The sequence below is a fragment of the Podarcis tiliguerta genome (genome assembly GCF_965153285.1).
Source record: "Podarcis tiliguerta genome assembly, chromosome: 9".
Lineage (NCBI taxonomy): Eukaryota > Metazoa > Chordata > Lepidosauria > Squamata > Lacertidae > Podarcis > Podarcis tiliguerta.
Window position 1 is genome coordinate 75,224,593 of NC_139542.1, and position 20,964 is coordinate 75,245,556.

The 20,964-nt window shown below is 45.6% G+C and overlaps 2 protein-coding genes across 32 annotated transcripts in view; one reads left to right on the forward strand and one right to left on the reverse strand.

Moving 5' to 3' along the window:
- PEAK1 (pseudopodium enriched atypical kinase 1) overlaps positions 1-7,796 on the reverse strand; it is a 75,622-nt gene extending 67,826 nt beyond the window's left edge. For 4 of the 5 annotated variants that reach the window (XM_083398932.1, XM_083398929.1, XM_083398933.1 and 1 more), the window contains exon 1: positions 7,647-7,796. The gene's annotated coding sequence lies outside the window, so the exon portion shown is untranslated. Of the gene's footprint in view, positions 1-497; positions 615-7,646 lie in introns of those variants that run through there. The other variant, XM_083398931.1, reaches the window with a different exon arrangement.
- A 14-nt stretch (positions 7,797-7,810) lies between these two features.
- HMG20A (high mobility group 20A) overlaps positions 7,811-20,964 on the forward strand; it is an 848,022-nt gene continuing 834,868 nt past the window's right edge. For 8 of the 27 annotated variants that reach the window (XR_014501984.1, XR_014501985.1, XR_014501986.1 and 5 more), the window contains exon 1: positions 8,207-8,334. Coding sequence is in view for 6 of the 27 variants with exons in the window: in XM_083399118.1 (XP_083255244.1) it covers positions 7,937-7,986 (50 nt within the window). In the remaining 21 variants the exon portion in view is untranslated. Of the gene's footprint in view, positions 7,987-8,193; positions 8,873-20,964 lie in introns of those variants that run through there. The other 19 variants (XR_014501991.1, XR_014501992.1, XM_083399120.1 and 16 more) reach the window with 16 other exon arrangements.

Sequence of the window (20,964 nt, forward strand, 5' to 3'; positions counted from 1 at the left end):
TGTGATGGTAGTTATTCAGCAACAGACCTACACTGTTTCAATGTACAACCAGCACATAAAATACAGGATATTCTGACCATAGATCTTTTTCTGTTTATCTGCAGAAACACACTTCACTACAGTGTTTCCCTAGTTAGTCTAATTAGCATCAATTCTCGTCATACCTGTTATTCTGCAATGACATGTGCATCATTTTAATCAACGAAAGCCAGCAAAACCCATCTTATAAAACACAAAGAAAAATGCAGCACTACCATATTGCAAAACTAAGAGGTAATAAATACATAAATCTTGCTATTTCACAATTACACCATCAACTGCATTTTGCAATATATTATTTGATTCACTGCCATGCAAATACCAACACTAATAAGAAAGACAACTAAGCATCCATGTCTTTGATGAAAACAGCACCAGAGAAATGATCAAATTATGTCTGGTGTTATATAAAACAGAACAAACCCAACCACACTGACATGGATGCAGTACAAACTTACCTTAACTAAAGATCATTTAAGGGTGGAGAGTCTGCATCTAATTGTTTGGCATTTTCACCTTAAACCACTTAAGCTGTTGCAGAACATTTTGCATGGCAACTGTAACCAACAGTATCTAAGGGTAAGAACAGGTACTTTAAATGCTAGAGAACAACATTCCATATGGTGGTGCACCTTAAGTCCTCATAGTAGGAAAAACACTCAAAGCTTAAAAGATACACAGACGCAGTATTTATAAAATTCTGGCCATCACACCATAAAAACAGGCACAAATAGTATTTATTATTTGTGAAGCTACACATGTAGATGAAGTACAGAAAATGTAATGCTTTATGTTTTCTGCAATCTGTTCTGATGGTTTTGAAGGTAGGATTTTACTTGCATTTTACATTAAAGGCTTGCTGATAGGAAAGCTCACTTCAAGGAGGGAGTCAATCTAGCTACTTTAGGAAGGGAGTTCCAGTGTTTGCGAGCAGCCACCAAGAATGCACTCCCCACATCTAAACCAAGCGTGCCTGTGAAAATGGCAGGACTGAGAGGTGGTTCCCCAAAGATCTCAGAGCCTGGGCAAATTCATAGGGAAGCACAGAGTCCTTCAGATACCCTGGGCCTAAGCTGTATAGGTCATAATCAGCAATTTGAATTGTGCCTGGAAACAGACCAGTGGAGCTGCTGTAGCAAGAGACCTCTACTCCATAGAATCAGCCCTGGTCAACAGTGGCTGCAGCTCTGTAAGCCAGCTGAAGTCTCTGAACTTTTCATATAGAGTACACTAAGCCGTCCAAATACCAGGTAACTAAGGTATGGGTCACTGTGGCAGGATCAGATGATGTTTCCCATCTCTGTATATAAAGATTCCATTTCCCTACTGTATCTAAGAGTGGAGGATAATACCTTACAAAACACATACAATCATATCCTTTAAAAATATTTTCTTAGCATGTAAGATATTGCTGAATATGTATTAAGCAAAAAGAAAATAACAATTTCTTCCCATTAGTGCCTTAATATTGCATAGACACTACTGTGTCACTAATACGATGTATGACTTTTCAATGCACACTGTGATTTACCATCTATAAGAATATGTACTAACCTTTTAATTAGCAACAACTTACTTCATCCTGAATGCCAAACCATTCTTTGTTATGAAAGGTTTTCCACCCACATTTTTGTTAGAATCTGGTTTTAAGAAAGTCTGTCATTTCTTTGCTAATTTCACTGGATTAGGTTACTGTAGTATTGACCTGCATAATCAGCACTAAGGCAACAGTGTTTTGCACAAATTGACATTGGTGAGCATTTCCCTCCATGTTTGTTATAACTGATACAAAACCCAATAAAGAAACCACAGCTAGCTGTTCCTCTATCATATTCTACACAACTATGTTTCCCATTTCATTGGTAGTTATAATTAAATAATGTAGACCAGGGGTCAGCAAACTTTTTCAGCAGGTGGCCGGTCCACTGTCCCTCAGATCTTGTGGGGGGGCCGGACTATATATTTTGGGGGAAATGAACAAATTCCTATGCCCACAAATAACCCAGAGATGCATTTTAAATAAAATGACACATTCTACACATGTAAAAACACACTGATTTCTGGACCATCCGCAGGCCAGATTTAGAAGGTGATTGGGCCAGATCCGTCCCCTGGGCCTTAGTTTGCCTACCCATGATGTAGACAATTCCTTTTCATTTTGCAATCGTGAAAGCTTTTAAGTTAGCATTATTACCTCCTCCTATCGCTCTTAGTTTCAGACAACAACACATCAGCCAGCTATAAAGAAAATACAATGGTATCTCGGGTTACAGATGCTTCAGGTTACAGACTCCGCTAACCCAGAAATAGTACCTCGGGTTAAGAACTTTGCTTCAGGATGAGAACAGAAATTGTGTGGCAGCAGCGGAGCGGCAGGCCCCATTAGCTAAAGTGGTACCTCAGGTTAAGAACAGTTTCAGGTTAAGAACGGACCTCCAGAACAAATTAAGTTCTTAACCCGAAGTACCACTGTAAAAAAGAGAGAAGCTACATGAGATGTTCACAACAGAGTAAAAACAAAGGATATATGTGAGGTTTAACTTTTATATCATTATTCCAAATTACTTGTATGATACGAAGAGTGGACACTGCAAAGCAATATGTTACAAAACATGGAGGGGACTGCAATAAATCCTCTAGATTGGGGGATTCAGTATGTTGGGCGACTTTTGACTAGGGATGGCTAATATCTGCTTTCCCACATTGTTAATATATAGCCAGCTAAACCTTGTGATATGGACGCGGGTGGCGTTGTGGGTAAAACCTCAGCGCCTAGGACTTGCCGATCGCATGGTCGGCGGTTCGAATCCCTGCAGCGGGGTGCGCTCCCGTCGTTCGGTCCCAGCGCCTGTCAACCTAGCAGTTCGAAAGCACTGATAAATAGGGACCGCTTACCAGCAGGAAGGTAAACGGCGTTCCGTGTGCTGTGCTGGCTCGCCAGATGCAGCTTGTCACGCTGGCCACATGACCCGGAAGTGTCTGCGGACAGCGCTGGCTCCCGGCCTATAGAGTGAGATGAGCGCACAACCCTAGAGTCTGGCAAAGACTGGCCCGTACGGGCAGGGGTACCTTTACCTTGTGATAAACCTTGTGATATCCTGATAAAGGAGGAAAGAAGGTGGGAAGAAGGCAGTTGTTGGCCATGCAGATGATCAGCATAACTGTGCACAGCTTCTGCCGCTTCCAGGCGAGGCTGGGTAGGCAGCGCTGCCCCGGGCAGAGTGCATCAGCCGGGGCACCACATGGCATGGCACCGTGCACAGAAACGTAGAGCCCCGGGGCTCCAATGGCCTCCCTGGAGCCGCCAGCTGCAGCTAGCCCCAAAGATAGCCTCTCACTACACAAGCGATAGCTGCCGGAAGCCACTCTCTGGAGCACTACGCAAGGCATGGGAGGCAGTTTCAATCTGCTCAGCAATTGCACAGGGAGGGAGGGAAGGTGGCAGCCTGCTGGCACTTGTGTGGCCAGAGAAAGAAATGAAGGTGCTGGCTGACAGGCAAAGTTAGCCCCACTCTTGTCTCAGGCTCCCCAGGCTGGCATCTGGGCTGCGGAGGGAGGGAGTGGCCAAACATCAAGCAGCCTAACTGGGCTCTCCGGATTGAGCTGAGTTACTTTATGGGTGAGCTGAAGTATTTGATTTTAAAGAGCAGAGATATAGCAGGCATAATGGTAATCTGGTGGAAGAATATTGACAAGCTGGTCTGTGTATAGAGGAGGGTGACCAAGATTATCAGGGTATAACTGTCCCAATCCAACAAGACACATTTCAGTACCAAATATACAAGTGAAGCTGTGAGCTCAAGCCAGTGCAAGTTTACTATTGAGCTATGAACTCCCTACTCTGAAATCAACCTAAGCAACAAAACTTACTTTCTAGTTGCAGGTGTCCTTAAGACTTAAAGGACACTTCAAATATGAGCAGGCTTCAAAACAAAATCTGTCATCATGTGACTGATTAATATTATGCACCTAATTATTACAGAAATGTGTTTTATCTGCCATTGAAAGTCAGGTACAACTCATATGAATAAGGATAAAAAGTTTAGTTGGGAAGTCAGTAAATGACATTATCTTTATCTTTGGATTTTCATACAATAGCAGACTACTCATGAAAATAACAACTGGGTAGAGAAATAATTTTTAACGTATTTCTGTGTTTCAGAGAGCAAATGAGGTTTTCCTGAAACAGAATGGAGATCATACATTTGCCAGGAAGTATCCTGATCTGTACAACTTATCAGCTGCTATTTTACCATTAAAAAATCTAGCATTGTTGGGGAAGTAAATCTACCAATGCAAAAAAATCAGCCACTCACATGCTTCGATCCACATTTCATTTGTAAAGTGGGCACAGGAAAAGCTTCTAGATTAAAAAAATAAATAAAAGTAGCTCCTGGTTTATATAACCAGAATTTACTTTTAATCTGTGGTTTAAACACACTTTCCCACATATAAGGAAAATCCTGTAAGACCACTCAAAAATCAAATTGCTACAACTGTGAGGAGATAAAAGCATGCTGCAAAAAAAGAGGGATCTACATGAAAGAGTATATCTACTAGAGCGTCTGTCATCTCTAGTTCTTGCTCTTCCCCATTTATTTATTTCCTGCATTTATATTTCACCTTTCCGCTAGATCTGACCGATGTATCGATCATCCAACACCAGCTTGTAGACCACTTCATATGAACCACTTCAAAAAAACTGAACTGGCAGTGTATTGCAAAGCACAGCCTTCAAAACTCCAAGGGGTGCTATAATTATAAGCTCTCTGGCAGGCGGCTGGCTGGCTGTCCTTTCAGCTCACTTTCCCTTCCTATGGCAGAAGAGCCCCACTCCCAGCCTCAGCACCTCCCCATAACCATGGTGTCTCTACCCAATGTAGGAATCAAGGCTGGGCCGCCTCCTCTTTCTACTTCCAGAGAGGAGTGGAAGGAGTTCGCCCACCAAATGTGAGGGTTTGTCTGCCTCCAAGAGAAGGAATCTGTAGTGCACACAGCACATACCTATTAATTTCCTTGACTGCTCTTTCGTCCAATCTCCATACACACACGCTGTGCAATCTTCAATGACTGCTCCTTCGCCCAATCTCCACCCACCCCACCCGTTCCATGTTTCAGACATCACAATATATCACTAAATTGCAATGTTTAGTTTGTGATATACCTGGTGACATATCGCGATGTTGAAAACCAGGTATCACCCAGCCTGAGTTTCCACCAAGGTACCAAAGACTGTTTACACAGCTTAATATTTCTGTTAATATTCTGTTAATATAACAGAAACCAATGGTATAGTATTCCCAGCCTGATTTAAGGAGCTGATGGCACTAGCTACTTGGCCTTCTACCTGGCTTCTGCATGCAAGTCTACATAAGACACATAGCTCCTGCTTCCCTTTATTGCAGGCTTCCTCAACCTCGGCCCTCCAGATGTTCTGAGACTTCAATTCCCATCATCCCTGACCACTGGTCCTGCTAGCTAGGGATCATGGGAGTTGTAGGCCAAAAAACACCTGGAGGGCCGAGTTTGAGGAAGCCTGCTTTATTGCAATACTTTTTGTTCTCTTGGCTAGGGAATCTTAAACAGTGGGGACTAGTGCCCATTGGACTGGTAGGGAGGAAGGCCAACAGCACGTGAAGTCAAAGCTAATGACAGTCAGAACCTCCCCTCATTTCAATGAAGGTAAGGCTGAGACTAAGACTAAGGAGAAGGAAGCTTACAGCCAATGCCACTCTCTAAACTGGTTGTAAGAAAGAAAGTCTGCTGATTGCAGACTGAGGTTGGTTGGGTAGCATCTCATTTGACCCAATGGACTAGCCTCCATGATTTTAAAAGAATCTAACAAAAGCTGGATGGATTCTCAATACCGGAAAACTCTTATCAAGCAAAGAGCTAAACTCTTACTTTGTATAAGTAGTTAACATAGCCTTGAAAAGCCAAGAACAATGATCATGTACATGACCTTGTGGATTTCATACTTTGGAAGGTAGTCTTGATCCTGGAAAGCACAACAGAAGACCTTGCTGGGGGGGGGGGGGGGAGAGGAGGGGTAAGGAAACCTGATGATAAGCCAGAAGATATTGCTCTCTTTCAATATATATTGTTCATTAAGCACATTCACAGTTCTAATAATTCATAAGATTAATGAATAAAAAAGTATTTAATGTTTTCCCCCCATGCTCAAAGTGATTTGCATTTCCCTCATTGTTACAATGGGCTACTGCTACCACTATGCCTATATTAAAAATGGGGAGCCTGAGGCAGATAGTGACTTGCCGCACAGTGGATTCATGTCTGAGGAAAGATTTGACGTAACCGCACAGCAACAGCTTTAGCAAGTGTGACAGAAGGCACTTAATCAACTTGGGATAAAAGAAGAAACTTCACATTTCTGTAAAACTGTCCATATGTTGTCAGGCTGAAGTAAAGTTCCAAATTTTTAGAAGAAAACACATAATTTTTAAGCACCAGTCATGCAGATAAGAGAATGAAAGATCTTTTAAGCATCTGTACAATCAACTGCCCCATATTTTTCCAATTCTAATTCTGATAGATGACCTCCATATAACAGCAGCCTGTGTGTTAAGGTGCTCAAAAAGCCATTCAGAAACACAATTATGTTGAATGCTAATCATTTACATACTGTAATCAAGTTCTTAGCCCTGTCCTCCACAAGCTGTCCAAGTGCAAAAGAAATGGGCATGGGGAAGGAAGAAAAACATACAAAAGCCTAAAATAATCAATATATTTTGGAACATACTCATATTTTGTGAGCTATGGGCCAGAAATACAATGACTAGGGGGATGTGGTTCTGAAACAATGTGTCAGTTTCCTATGTGGAATTTAGTTTATGGGAATGAAGGGATACAATTCAAGGGCTAAAAACCAAAGACCTCTTGACTTGAAGAGCAGAACAAAACAAAACACAAGGCAAATCCAGTCAAGAGCAAAGATCCAATGGGAGGTTTCCAGGGAGCCCTTTGCTGATTTGGTCCAGGGCCCTGATCCGCTTACAGATCTTCCGGCCCCTTAAATTTCATGGCATCAGCCCACTAAGGCAGCAGCAGCGGCGGCGGCAGCAGCAGGACCGAAGCAGCCAGGCCACGGATCCCAGAGCTGCGGCACAGCGGGGGCATGTTGGGGGCGAGGCGCCCTGTCGCCCTCCTGCCCAGGACGAGCCTTTCCCTGCGCGAGAGAGGCAAGAGGGTCACGGAACCCCGGCGCCCGCCAGAGTCTCCCTGCTCTCCCGTCGAGGAGATCCGCCGCCCGGATGCCTCGCCTCGCGGACCGCGCTTTCAGGGCAAGGCGCCCGAGCCCCACGGAGCTGCTGGCGGGACAGGCCAGGAAAAGTTTCCCTTCCCGAGGCAAAGGGGGGCGAGACGGGCCGGCCCGAAACTTCTCGCGGAGAAACTTCTCCGCTGCTTCGGGGGCGTCCAAGGGGCCTCCCCCCCCCCGCCAGGAAGCGGAGGCGACCCCGCCCCGCGGGGAGGCGGCGCGGGCGCCAAGCGGCCTCCGGCGTCCCCCACCCGGCCCCCTCTCGCCCCCCGCCTGAGGCGGAGAACTCTCGGGCACGCGCCGCCGGATAGAAACAACGAAGGAAGGTTACCTGGGCGGCGGCCGGTCGGTCGGTCGGTCTGCCTGCCTTCTCCCCTCCGGGCGCCCCGCTCGCCTCACGCGCCGCCCGCGACTCCTCGCCTCGCAACTCAAACTGCCGGCCTCCCTCGCAGGCCCCGCCCCTCGCTCGCGCGTCCCCGCGGCAGCAACCGCCTCCCCGCGCGCGCGCCCGGGCGGAGGGGGGAAGGGGCGTGGCTCCCCGCCTAGTTTTCTCCGTCCCGTTAGCAACGCCGACGCTCCGCTCTCCCTGGAAGGTGACAAAAAGAGGATCCCGCTCGCCCAATGGCGAGACTACGATCCCCAGCATGCATTGCTGCTAACCCGCCCTGCGGGTAGGTTTTTTCGGTGTTGGTGTGCGAACTCGCGTATGTGTAATTCTTCCGCTTTCAAAAAATAGTTCCGCTACTGCCTTTATTACAAGAAAGCAGCTAAGGCTTTTTCGGAGGTTTGTTTCTCGAAGGAGGTTATAAAGGGGTGGGGAGAGCGTCTCCGTTGCCACCGGACAATGAATTGTGGGGGGGAGGGGGAGCGCCCTCGCGGAAGGATCCGCGGAAGGGGCGGGGCAACGCGTCCTGCGTGTGAGGAGAGGGCGGAGAGAAGGATGGCGGAGGCCGAGTGGGGGTGACGGGGCAGCCGTCTCTCAAGGGGAGCCCCCCCGCCCGCCCGCCACTCAGCGACAGGTCAGTGGGGGGGGGCGAGGGCTGTCGGGTTGCAGCAGCAGCCGGCGGCGCGGGAGGGGCGAGTGGGCCTCGGGGGCGCCTCCCGCCAGGCTCCCTTCGAGGGGGTCTTCCTCCGCCCCGTGACCCCCTCCCTCCGCCTTCCGGCCCTCTCCAAGGGGGCGGCGGCGCGGGGTCCCGGCGGCGCTCGCTCCCGCGGGCTGCGATGTCCCCCAAGTGGGCGCCTTGGCCCGGGGGCCTCGGGCGGAGAAGAGGGCCTCTGGGGGAGCAGGAGGCCGAGCAAGGGGCGCCTTGGGTCTGGCGCCTCTTGGTCCTCGGCTTGTTCCGATGAGAACCCATCCATATTGTCTTAATGGCTCCGTGAAATGCACCTCGGGGTCCTTGTGCAGCTTCCCCCTCGCCTCAGCTCCGTCCCGCCTTCCCCCCACTTATCCGCCCCGCCAACAACCCTGTGAGGTTGGTTAGGCAGAGGGAGGGGGGCTGTGCTGCCTCCAGAGGACTCCTGAGCGTATCCAGTTGCTGCTGAAAGCAGCATGACATGGTAAGGTGCCAAATTGAAAAGGGGAAATTGGGAGAGTATTCTTGGCTCTTGCTTTGAATCCACAGCTTGAATTTTGCTACAGTTTTACCTGTTCTGCATATGACAGTGGGTGATGGACAGGTGGGTGTGACTTCAACCAAACAGTATGGGGAGGCATGGTGGAAGAGGTTTCCTGTTGCTGATCTATTGTAAAATAATACATTTTCAGTGGCACTATCTATGTAAGGTTTGTGGTTTCAAAGCTAGAAATATCAAAAGGCCCTTCCCTTTTTAATAATTCATTTTACTTTGTTGTTGGTGTTGTTACATACTAAGACTTCAGCCTTCCTAAATTTAGTTTTTCTCTGGTTGTGTGCAAATAATAGCTTTTCAGAGACCAAACTGTATTGTGGAAAGCCCTTACCCATAATGCACATCATGGATGGTTTGGTCTGCCTGCAGAATAGATGCCACAAGTGCCACAGAAAGCAGGAGTTTGTGGAACAGATGAACCAGTGTGGGAAGGCCTCATGGTCCTGGCTTTGCTGTAGCCAAGCCTCCATTCCTTCTAGCATTGTCCTGTGCTTTGCTGCTGCCTGCTTTGTGGCTCAGAAGATTAGAGACAATATACAGTGGTGCCTCGCAAGACGAAAAGAATCTGTTCCGTGAGTCTCTTCGTCTAGCGGTTTTTTCGTCTTGCGAAGCAAGCCCATTAGCGGATTAGCGCTATTAGCGGTTTAGTGGCTATTAAAGGCTTAAGGGATTAGCGGATTAGCTGCTAAAAGGCTATTAGCAGCTTAGTGCCTTAGAAAAAGGGGGTGGGGAGCGAAAAAATCACCCCAGGAATCGCAAGACATTTTCGTCTTGCGAAGCCAGCCCATAGAGAAATTCGTCCTGCAAAGCACCTCCAAAACGGAAAACCCTTTCGTCTAGCGGGTTTTCCGTCTTGCGAGGCATTCGTCTTGCGGGGCACCACTGTAAACTATATACAGTTGTACCTTGGTTCTTGAACGTAATCCATTCTGGAAGTCCATTCAACTTCTGAAACTTTCGAAAACCAAGGCACGGTTTCCGATTGGCTGCAGAAGCTTCCTGCACTCAAGCAGAAGCCGTATTGGATGTTCGGCTTCTGAAAAAAGTTTCGAAAACTTACGGTACTTCCGGGTTTTCAGCGTTTGGGAGCCAAAACGTATGAGTACCAAGGTGTTTGAGAACCAAGGTACAAGTGTATTATGGAAAGTTTTTCCCCTGTTTGTTGTGCAATTGGGCAACTCTTAAGATATCGTAACAAAATTCTGCATGACAACTTCTGAGCACAAGAAGCAGGGTTGTGTTTTTTTTTGGATACAGTTGGACACCATTTTGAATTAAGATGGTGGATTGAACCAGTCAAAAGAATTCCTGAGCAATGCTGGGCACGAGACTTTTAGTTTAAAGCAAACTATGGTTTATGAATATATGAATAGCAAGCTGGTGCATACTGCTCAGTAGTGTTGGATTTGCCTCTCCTGGGCTTTGCGATATGCGTGGACCAGCTCTTGTAGTTTTTTTCTCTCCAAACAAACTGCAAGCACTGGTTTGCATGTGACGCAAAGCTGCTGGTTTGTTTCCTCTCTGATGTGGTAAAGGGAGGAGGGAATTGAACACTATTGAGCAGCATGTATCATAGCATATTAAACCATTGTTTATTTTAAACTGCATTTTAACATTTAAGTGCAAACCAGGTCAGTGTGTAGCAATGTGCTCTGATGTAGCACCAACTTATATTATGGACTTGAAGTGTAATATGCTAATCAGAAGGTCTGCCTTTTTAAAGTTCTCAAAGTTCTTAACCTAGCTCATGGTTGTCATCTGAACTAGCCAGATGTTTAACTAATGATCAATCACAGTCAATCAATCATTTGAAAAATGCTTATTTTTAAAAAATAAATTTCATTTTTCAATTTAACAGTAATCATAATAAATTACATACATACTTATTTTGACTTCTCTTCTCCCCTTCCTTGGTTTCTTATAAAAACATTTTAAAAACTGTATATCCCCCTTAACTTCTTTTGTTTATTACTCTCTATATTTCTTCCAAAATAACCTTTAAACTGCTTGATTTTAAATTAATCCTGCTAATGTATTTAGTTGTTTACAATATTTTTTATGATAATCCATGTATCCATTCTTTGTTAAACAATATTTTATCTTGACTTCTTATGAAAAATAAGACTTTAGAGCCACCTTGCCCCAAAATGGCAACTAGACATCTGCTTTTGTGACTGTAACCTTTGGTTAAGGTGCCATTTGGCACCTAGCTTATATATATGAGTTTCTAACACTAAGCAACAGCCCTCTTTCTTACTCTCCAGCAACTGCTATTCAGAGCCAATATTTATATATTTATTTATTATTAAATTACTACATCCAAGGATGTAGTAATTTCATCCTTCATCCAAGGATTGGTTTACAATATAAAAACATAAAAATACATAACATAGCTGCATACCCCACTCCCATACACAGTATAAAAGGCCATAGATTGTTTAATTAACCAAAGGCAGAGGAGAAGAGTGTTGTTTTTGCTTGACACCTAAAGATATGTAACAAATGTCCCAGGCAAGCCTCCTTGGTGAGAGCATTCCAGAAAAGATCCGTTCTCATGTTGGCACCCTCCAGACCTCTTGTGGAGAAGGCACACACAGAAAGGCCTCAGATGATGATTGCAGGGTCTTGATTGGTTCATATGGAAAGAGACAGTCCTTGAGGTGTTGTAGGCTGGAGCTAATTAGAGCTTTGAACAGGACCCAAACACTAAATGGCAGCCAGTGCAACTGGGCCAGGATTGGTTTTGATGGTCCAGGGAACCATCCACTAACAGTGCCTCAGTATGGATTGAGCTTCAGTTTGTTGGCTCTCACCCAGTCCATTACCAAGGCAAGACAATGGTCCAGCTAGTGTTAGAAACAGATATGAAACAGATATGAAAGCTAGGAGCTAAACAGCACCTTAAAATTAGGTTATGGGTACAACAACAGAATGTCTAGGCACACTTTTTTTATAATAAGAATACAAAGCTGAAAATGAATGAACTGCAGCTAAAATATTATGTTCATTTTTCACATGGTCTAGTCCTTTCTTTGCCCACCCCCCTAATATTCTTAAGAGGGTCTCTTCTTCAGTCTTCAGAGAATAGCTGGAAATAGGGAGGCAGAAATAGGTTCTTCTTTTCTTCCACTCTGCAGTTTTAATCTGAAATCTTTGGCATAGTACTGCGCCCATAGCTCAGAAACTGCTTGTGCTAACGAAATTCCCTGCAACAAAATGTGCCTAGAACAAGGGGAATCTCAAACCCTGGGTCCAGCACATCCACTGCCACAACTCCATATGTGAAGGAGAAGTAGATCTGTGTGTCATCAGCATATAGCTGACAACATACGGCATAACTGCAGAAGACCTCACTCAGCATGTAGATGTTAAACAGCCTAGGGCATACCGTATTTTTCGCCCTATAGGGCGCACCGGCTCATAGGACGCACCTAGTTTTCAGGGGGGGGGGGAATCAAGGAAAAAATATTATGCCCCCCCCCCCGCAGCTCTGGGAGCAGCGGACAGGCTGCACGCAGCCTGTGCGCTACTCCAAGACCTTCTTCCTGCTTTTGCGGGAGGTGGCGGAATTCCCCCATCTCCCGCAAAAGCCCACAGGAGCCGCGTGCGACACCTGCGGGCTTTTCGACCAGGAGGGAGAAGGGACTGAAATGGCCAGTCAGTCCCTTCTCCCTCCTCGGGGAAAAGCCCCCAAGAGTGGTGCGCTCTTAAAGGCTGTGCGACTCCTGCGGGCTTTTCTACGAGGTGGGGAAATTCCTAGAAAAGCCAGCAGAAGCCGCACAGCCCCTTTAAAGAGCGCACGGCTTATGCGGGCTTCTGCGGGAGGTGGGGGAATTCCCCCACCTCCTAGAAAAGCCAGCACAAGCCACGCATCCTTTAAAGAGCACGCGGCTTTTGCAGGAGGTGGGGGAATTCCCCCATCTCCTGCAAAAGCCCACAGGAGGGAGAAGGGACGGACTCGGCCAGTCCGTCCCTTCTCCCTCCTTGGGGAAAAGCCCCCAAGAGCCGCGCTCTGTTTAAAGGCTGCGCGGCTCCTGCCGGCTTTTCTATGAGGTGGGGGAATTCCCCTACCTCCCGCAGAAGCCCACAGAAGCCGTGTGCTCTTTAAAGGGGCTGCGCGGCTTCTGCTGGCTTTTCGACCCAGCTTGTGGGGCTGGCGATGGGGGGAAGCGCTGCTTTCCCCCACCGCCAGCCTCAAAGCCGGGTCGGAGAGTAGTGGGAAGGCGTCAAGCGCCTTACCGCTGCCCCCCGATCCTCTGGGGCTGGCAATGGGGGGGAAGTGCTGCCTTCCCCCACCGCCAGCCTTAAAGCGCAGACTCTTCTGGCTTCAGCAAAAGCAACGCGAAGCCTCCGGAGCGCAGGCTTCCTAGGCTTCTCGTTGCTATTGCTGAAGCCAAGGAGCCTGCATTCGCCCCATAGACGCACACACATTTCCTCTTCATTTTTGGAGGGGAAAAAGTGAGTCCTATAGGGCGAAAAATGCGGTAAATGGGAACCTTAGGAAGCCCTTTGTTGAAGGCTCCTCGGGGCCAAAGAGCAACCTCCAAGCATCAGCCGTTGGAAACCATTGACATAGGACCGCAACCATCCCAAAGTGCCACCCATCCCTGACTCAGACAGCCACTCCTGACATGGTTGATGATACTGAAAGCTGCTAAAAGGTTGCAGAGAATTAACAGGGACACATTTCCCCTGTCTCTCCCAACAGATTGCCCCTACAGGGCAATCAAAGCAGCTTCTGTGCCAGAAGCAGGCCCAAACCTGTATTGAAATGGATCTAGAGAAACAGTTTTCTCCAAGAGCACCTGGATCTGGTCTGCAAATTTGTCTAATCTTCTTAAAAACTCTGAATTAAGGACCATATTGTGATAGTTTTGGTTTGGTATGAAAAAAAAAAGGAACCATGGGATAGGCTCTTTGAGTGGATCATTGTAAAATGTTCATTTCTTTTCGCTTAATCTGCCATGGTATATTCTGAGCCAGTAAATACTGTGTCACATTGTACATTAAGAAATCCTGTTATACTGAAATGGATAATAGCTGGCCTATCAAGATCATCGTTTTTGACACAGATTGGCAGCACTTTTCCAGGGTTTTAGGTGAGTCTTTCAGTAGTACCTGGAGTTGATGGGGACTGAACTTGGGGACTGAACTTGTGACCTTCTGCAATGTTTCCCCTATTTATGTTGTGGTAGACTCCTAAACCTGGAACAGTAGAACTGTACAGGGCTGTTCAAAATCTGAGAGTACAGAGCTGGGGTCAGAAAAAGGAGGAAAAAAAACTGTGTTTTAGTATGATGAGCTAAATGCTGCCAGAGCAAAGTTGGATGCTGATGATTATTTTTGTACAAGTACTGGAATTTTATTTTTGCAGATTTCTTCAGTTTAGACAGCTTAATTCCCTTGGTTTACTTTCAAATCCTTAGGTCCCCAATGGTATGTCAGTTTTTTGTCTCACAAAGCTGTTTATCCATGATTTGCTTTTTTTAGCTGGATATCAGTAAATGTAGCTGGACAATTTTTTTTCTACATTACTAGGCTGGCAGATTTGAGTTTCTTTGTTGAGCAATATTGCAGTGAAAAGTGGTGTGGATGGCAACATCATCAACAAGAAGCAACCCCTTCCCATCCCTTCTCACTGCAATAAAACAAGGTTTAACTGTTTGGACTAATTCCTTTAAAGGCTGGAGTGGTGTTCTTAAAATGCATGAATGTTTGTAAGAAAACTTAAGGTCAATCTAACATAAAGTGATGATTAATGTAGGCTTGTGAGAATTCTCCTATGAACATGTTTTAACAGACTGAAAAGAATTCACTTTTGAATCACGTCTTAGTACCATGTTCTGAGAATGAAAGGATGATGATACGTTATCTTGGGAATTTTTCAAGTGTCAATTGGATATTCTAATCTGAACTAGAATAGTGAGCACAGAAGCAAAGGGTGTATATGTGATCTTGTAAATGACCCTTTGAAAAGTTCTTGGCTGAGCTAGCCTCTTGGGTCTCCTAACTGGGCCTTGTAGTATAAAGAATGGAATTTAAAGTGTCATCCACTGTGATTCTAATATTTTCTTCTGAGCAACTGCCACTGTTCCATCTTCCTCACCCTTTTGCCCCATAATTTGCTTCAGCTCACTTCCAAGTATTGCCACATGTCTTGCAGTCACCCGCATGATGTTTGGGAGGGTGCTACTATCTCTAGGTCTTCCCAGAGAGCCATAACTGATAAAGGCTAACTTCAAGAGTTCTGCTTCCTGCCCACTTCACTCCCTTGAGTGTGCATCAAAAGCGGCATCAGGAGGCCCCATTAGCTAAAGTGGTGCTTCAGGTTAAGAACAGTTTCAGGTTAAGAACGGACCTCCAGAACAAATTAAGTACTTAACCCGAGGTACCACTGTATTCTGTACTGTTTATTACAAAACAGATAATTGAACTTATATTTATTTCATCTGCCACTTAAGAGTTTTTAAGGAATGTTAATTTTCTTTTCTTTTTTTGGCGAGTGGGTGGGGAGAATTCTCAAAGTTTATGTAATTCTCATAGCCACTTGTAGAGTTTCTGAAATTCTGTTCTGAGAGCCTATTCCAGCAAAGCAATTATCAAGGGAGCTATTATAAGGATATGTTTATTAGAAAGGTTTCAAAGCATACAGAAAATAACACGATTGTGGGAAAACCTTTCAACTTGTTCCCTGAGCTTAGGTGCCCTGCTGTGAGCTGGAAGAGCATTGTGGGTATTGATATGCAAATAAAGAATGGATTTGAAGCCTTCTAATAGACAGAGTGGGTGGATGATGGAAACTTCAAATGCCAAGAAAATCATTTAGTACATATCCTATACTGTAGCACATTATCTTTTAAAGTTCAGTGCTACTGATTGAGTAGACACTTTCTAGAGGCCCACCTCTTTTAGATCCCCAAGTAACTGTAGTAATGTGAAGATCACAGTGTATAATGTAACTCGTTTTGTTTACATAGAGTGGCTGTAGGTTTTTTGAAGGTGACATATACCACCCTCCATATACTACAAATTGCAGAAAGAACCAAATAAATTCTCTACACAAAGTTGCTCACAAATTTATAAAGATACAGGTTTGGGTGAACTGCCCCCTCTAATTGAGTAAAAGAGGTTTAGTTTTTACATTTGGTAGAATGAAACTGCAGTCACAACTCTTCTAGACTGCTTTTCCACTTCTGTGTTTTAAATAATTTTTCTTTTGTGCACAGCATTTACCGTATTTCATCTTCAGCTAGATCCTCCACCTGAGTAAGATTGTCTTCCATAAACACGGTTTTAACAAAGAGTCTGTAAGTGACTGGAGGCGGGAGTTGATCACGGTGTGGATTTGCCAGGTGTGCGTTCCTCTTAGCACGTTTCTCCCTTGCGTCCTGAGTTCGAGTGTCTTCACAGTCCATGGCACCTTTGGTAAAGGCTGTTCTCCAATTGGAGTGCTTGCTGGCAAGTGTTTCCCAATTGTTGGTGTTTTTACTACATTTTTTAAGATTTGCCTTGAGACAGTCTTTAAACCTCTTTTGTTGACCACCAGCATTATGCTTTCCATTTTTAAGTTTGGAATAGAGTAGTTGCTTTGGAAGACGATCATCAGGCATCCACGCAACGTGACCAGTCCAACAAAGTTGGTGTTGAAGAATCATTGCTTCAACACTGGTGATCTTTGCCAGTATACCAGTATACTAGTATTAGTTTGCCTGTCTTCTCAAGTGAGGTGTAAATTTTTTGGGAGACATTGTTGATGGAATCTTTCAAGGAGTTGGAGATGGTGTTTATAAGTGGTTCATGTTTCACAAGCGTACAGTAAGGATGGTAGTACAATAGCTTTGTAAATAAGCATTTTGGTTTCCTTGCGAATATCCTGGTCCTCAAACACTCTGCACTTCAATCGGGAGAAAGCCGCACTCGCAGAGCTCAGGCAGTACTGCATTTCAGCATCAGTGTTGACCCTTGTGGAAAGATAACTGCCCAGGTAGGAGAAGTGATCAACATTTTCCAACGTTACACCATTGGGTTGGATTTGTGGCGCTGCAGAGGGGTTATTTTGTACTTGTTGGTGCAGTATTTTGGTTTTTGGGATGTTGAGCAATAGGCCAAGCTTTTTGTAAGCTTCTGCAAAGATATTTAATATGATGTATAGAGAGAGGAGTGTCCAGTCTTGTGAGACACAACTACAGTCTGAAGCCAGATGATCACCACATTTGTTGTTTGTGAGATGTGTTCCTTTGTTACAGAAAGTTGAGAGATGTTTTCTCTTTTAAATTCATTGTAAAATTCTGATTTTTTTTAAGATGAAACATTACATTTCAGGATAAACTTTCAGCCTTATTTTAGAGTGGTTGCTAACTTCAGTGCCAGGTGCAAAGGTTAGCAAATGTCCCAACTTTTCCTATTGTTTCTATTCTACCCCCCCCCCCCAACAATTCTGGGTCCATGCACTGTGATTCTTCAATGGGTTGATCATACAGAAAAGTTGTAAAATATTGTTGCTTCACTAGGACAGTGGATTTTTAAAAATGCAGTGTTTTACAAACATGAAAGGAAAAAATGCCAGCAATGTGTTGGTCTGACCCAGCCTTCCCCAACCTGGATCTCTCCAGATATTTTGAATTACAAGTCCCAGCAGCCACAGCCAGCTTGGCTGTTCTGGCTGAGGCTGATGGGAGTTGGAGTCTAAAATATCTGAAGAGTTCTCAGTTGGGGGAGGCTGGTATAATCTTATTAGTCTGCGAATAACTATTTAAGGCTAACATGCTGCAGACTAGGCTTCTGCCATCACCTTTACAAGCAATACAATTCCCCCCCCTCTCCTCTTCCCCTTTAACATCAATTCTGAGAAGAGTTTCTGTTGGTTGATTTTCGACTTTTAGCTGCTCCATGAAAGCATCATTAAAATTTCTCTGAAATCTGAACAGATTTATGTGCTGAAATATTTCCTTAGTTTCCGGTGAGTCAGATGTGTTGATGAATGACCACGCAGCTGGGGAGAAAGCACTTCTTTGCCTCCAAGTGGAACATTGGTGATCAAGGGGAGGTGGGTGGTAGAGCAGCCTTAGCTATTATTGAGTGGCATTTTGGTGAGTCATGGACTTGAAACAATAACTCTGACTTTCCTGTTTCACCCAAATTCCACGTTGTCAGTGGTGCTTATGCTCCCAGTAAAAATGTTGACTCCATATGAGCTGAGGAAAGGTCATGGGGTTTGGAGGAATGCCCTTTCTCACGGCTCTCATTCAGACAAAATGATACATGGATCCTGATACTGAGGGCATGGGATAGTGTGAGGGTTGTAGCCTGATAGACAATTCATGGGAAACCTTTATTTCTAATAAACAAATAGAGACACAGCATTCTCTTACTTCTGGCAGCCAGGGGTGGAGGTAGAGAAGATGCAATAATTCTACAGATACAGCGAAAGCTATTCATTCTAATGAATAATTTGGTTTATAATGTTGTGGAAAACAAGTCATTTGGGAGTAGCATTTAAAGTGGTCACTTCAAGTGTTTAAATGTGGGTTGTCTGTAACAAAAAAACAAACAAAAAAAAACCCCTTCCAAATAACCACATATATAGCTTGCCTTCAGTGGAAAGCCCATCTAGAGCTGGTGTACAAACCAGAATCCCAGAGCTGGCTATCCATAGGATCTCCATCTTGTCAGTAGTCTGTTGCCATTTATTAGCTCTTGTTCTGTCACCAGTTTAGGACATGCCCAGCCTCTCCAGATCAACATGTTAAAGAGAAATAGAGCTATGTATCGTTGGCATACTTGTGACATCTTGCCCCAAATCTTCTAAGGACTACTCCCATTAGCTTCATATAGAAATCAGTCGCCACCCCAATCTCCACAGCTTGTGCAAGGTTCCAAGGGTTCCAGGGTTCGTGTTTCCTTTGGAAATGTGGCACAGTGGAGACTGCAGTATCTTTATGATATATGGTTTATTTACACAATTACTCAGGTTGTGTATGAGCGTACTTTGCAGGGGTTCCTAACATTACACTCCAAGCAGGTCTCTTGCTTCTTCCATGGGCACAGCAGCCTTGGATTCAAAACAGAAATCAGCCATGTTATCTGTCTCCTTTTATAGTCTGTCACTGTTTTTGCTAGCGCTGCACTGCCAGCTGCAATTCTAAAAACTAACTGGTCTTACTACAGTGAGGGGGGAAAGTATTTGATCCCCTGCTAAATTTGCCCGGGAAAACCCCCCAGAAACCCAGAAGACAAAAGTCAGAGATTGATGTGCAATTATAATGAGTGAAATAAGTATCTGATCCCTTTGCAAAAGATGACTTAGTACTTGGTGGCAAAACCCTTGTTGGCAATTACAGAGGTCAGATGTTTCTTGTAGGTGGCCACCAGGTTTGCACACATCTCAGGAGGTATTTTGTCCCACTCCTCTTTGCAGATCCTCTCCAAGTCAGTAAGATTTCAAGGCTGATGTGTAGCTACTCAAACCTTCAGCTCCCTCCACAGATTTTCGATGGGATTAAGGTCTGGAGACTGGCTAGGCCACTCCAGGACCTTAATGTGCTTCTTCTTGAGCCACTCCTTTAAGGGTGCCTTGGCCGTGTGTTTTGGATCATTGTCATGCTGGAATACCCATCCTCGACCCATTTTCAATGCCCTGGCTGAGGGAAGGAGGTGCTCATCCAAGATTTGACAATACATGGTCCTGTCCATTGTCCCTTTGATGCGGTGGAGGTGTCCTGTCCCCTTAGCAGAAAAACACCCCCAAAGCATAATATGTCCCCCTCCACGTTTGATGGTGTTCTTGGGGTCGTAGGCAGCATTCCTCTTCCTCCAAACACGGCAAGTTGAGTTGATGCCAAAGAGCTCGATTTTGGTCTCATTTGACCACAACACTTTCACCCAGTTCTCCTCTGGGTCATTCAGATGTGCATTGGCAAACTGCAGACGGGCCTGTACGTGTGCTGTCCTGAGCAAGGGGACTTTGCGGGCTCTGCAAGATCTTAGTCCTTCACGGCGTAGTGTGCTACCAACTGTTTTCATGGTAACTATGGTCCCAGCTGCCCTGAGATCATTGACATGTTCCCCCTGTGTTCTGGGCTGCTTCATCACCATTCTCATGATCATTTCAACTCCATGAGATGAGATCTTGCATGGAGCCCCAGACTAAGGGAGGTAGACAGTTATTTTGTGTTTCTTCCATTTGCGAATTATTGTACCAACTGTTGTCACCTTCTCACCAAGCTGCTTGGCAATAGTCTTGTAGCCCAGTCCAGCCTTGTGCAGGTCTACATCCTTGGACAGCTCAGTGAGGTAAGTAAAGGTAAAGCGACCCCTGACAGATAAGTCCAGTCGTGGCCGACTCTGGGGTTGCGGCGCTCATCTCGCTTTATTGGCCGAGGGAGCCGGTGTACAGCTTCCGGGTCATGTGGCCAGCATGACTAAGCCGCTTCTGGCGAAACCAGAGCAGCGCACAGAAACACCGTTTACCTTCCCGCCGGAGCGGTACCTATTTATCTACTTGCACTTAGACGTGCTTTCGAACTGCTGTAATTACCTCTCTGCTCAGGGCAGGGCTTCATCCATTTGTTGGCTGGCACATTCTCTGCCTCTTAATATTCTGCTTTGATGGCTCACCTCCAAGGCTTTGTTCCCATAATGGCCCACGGTCAGTGAGCTATCACCAGGCTGGCGTGGCTCTTATTTTTAACATAAGCTGTTTGGCACAGTTTAATTCAGGGGTCGGTAAACTGCAGGCCGCAGGCTGGATCTGGCCTGCGGATGGTCCGTGGATCGGCCGATTCTGTTTGTTAATTTTGTTCTGTTATTTCCCCCCCTGGCGCTGCCATTTTTTCCGGCGTCATTTCCCCCCGCTACACCGTGGTGCCTCCTCCTGGCTTTCCCCCACCCTGTGTAGTGGAGGAAGGGGGCTGGGCTGAGCACCTTTTTGGGCAGCGCTTCTCCGAAGCCAGCCAGCCCTTTCGGGCCGCTCGTCCTGCCGCCGCCAGCCTCTGCCACTTGCAAGGGCAGGCGTTTTGCAG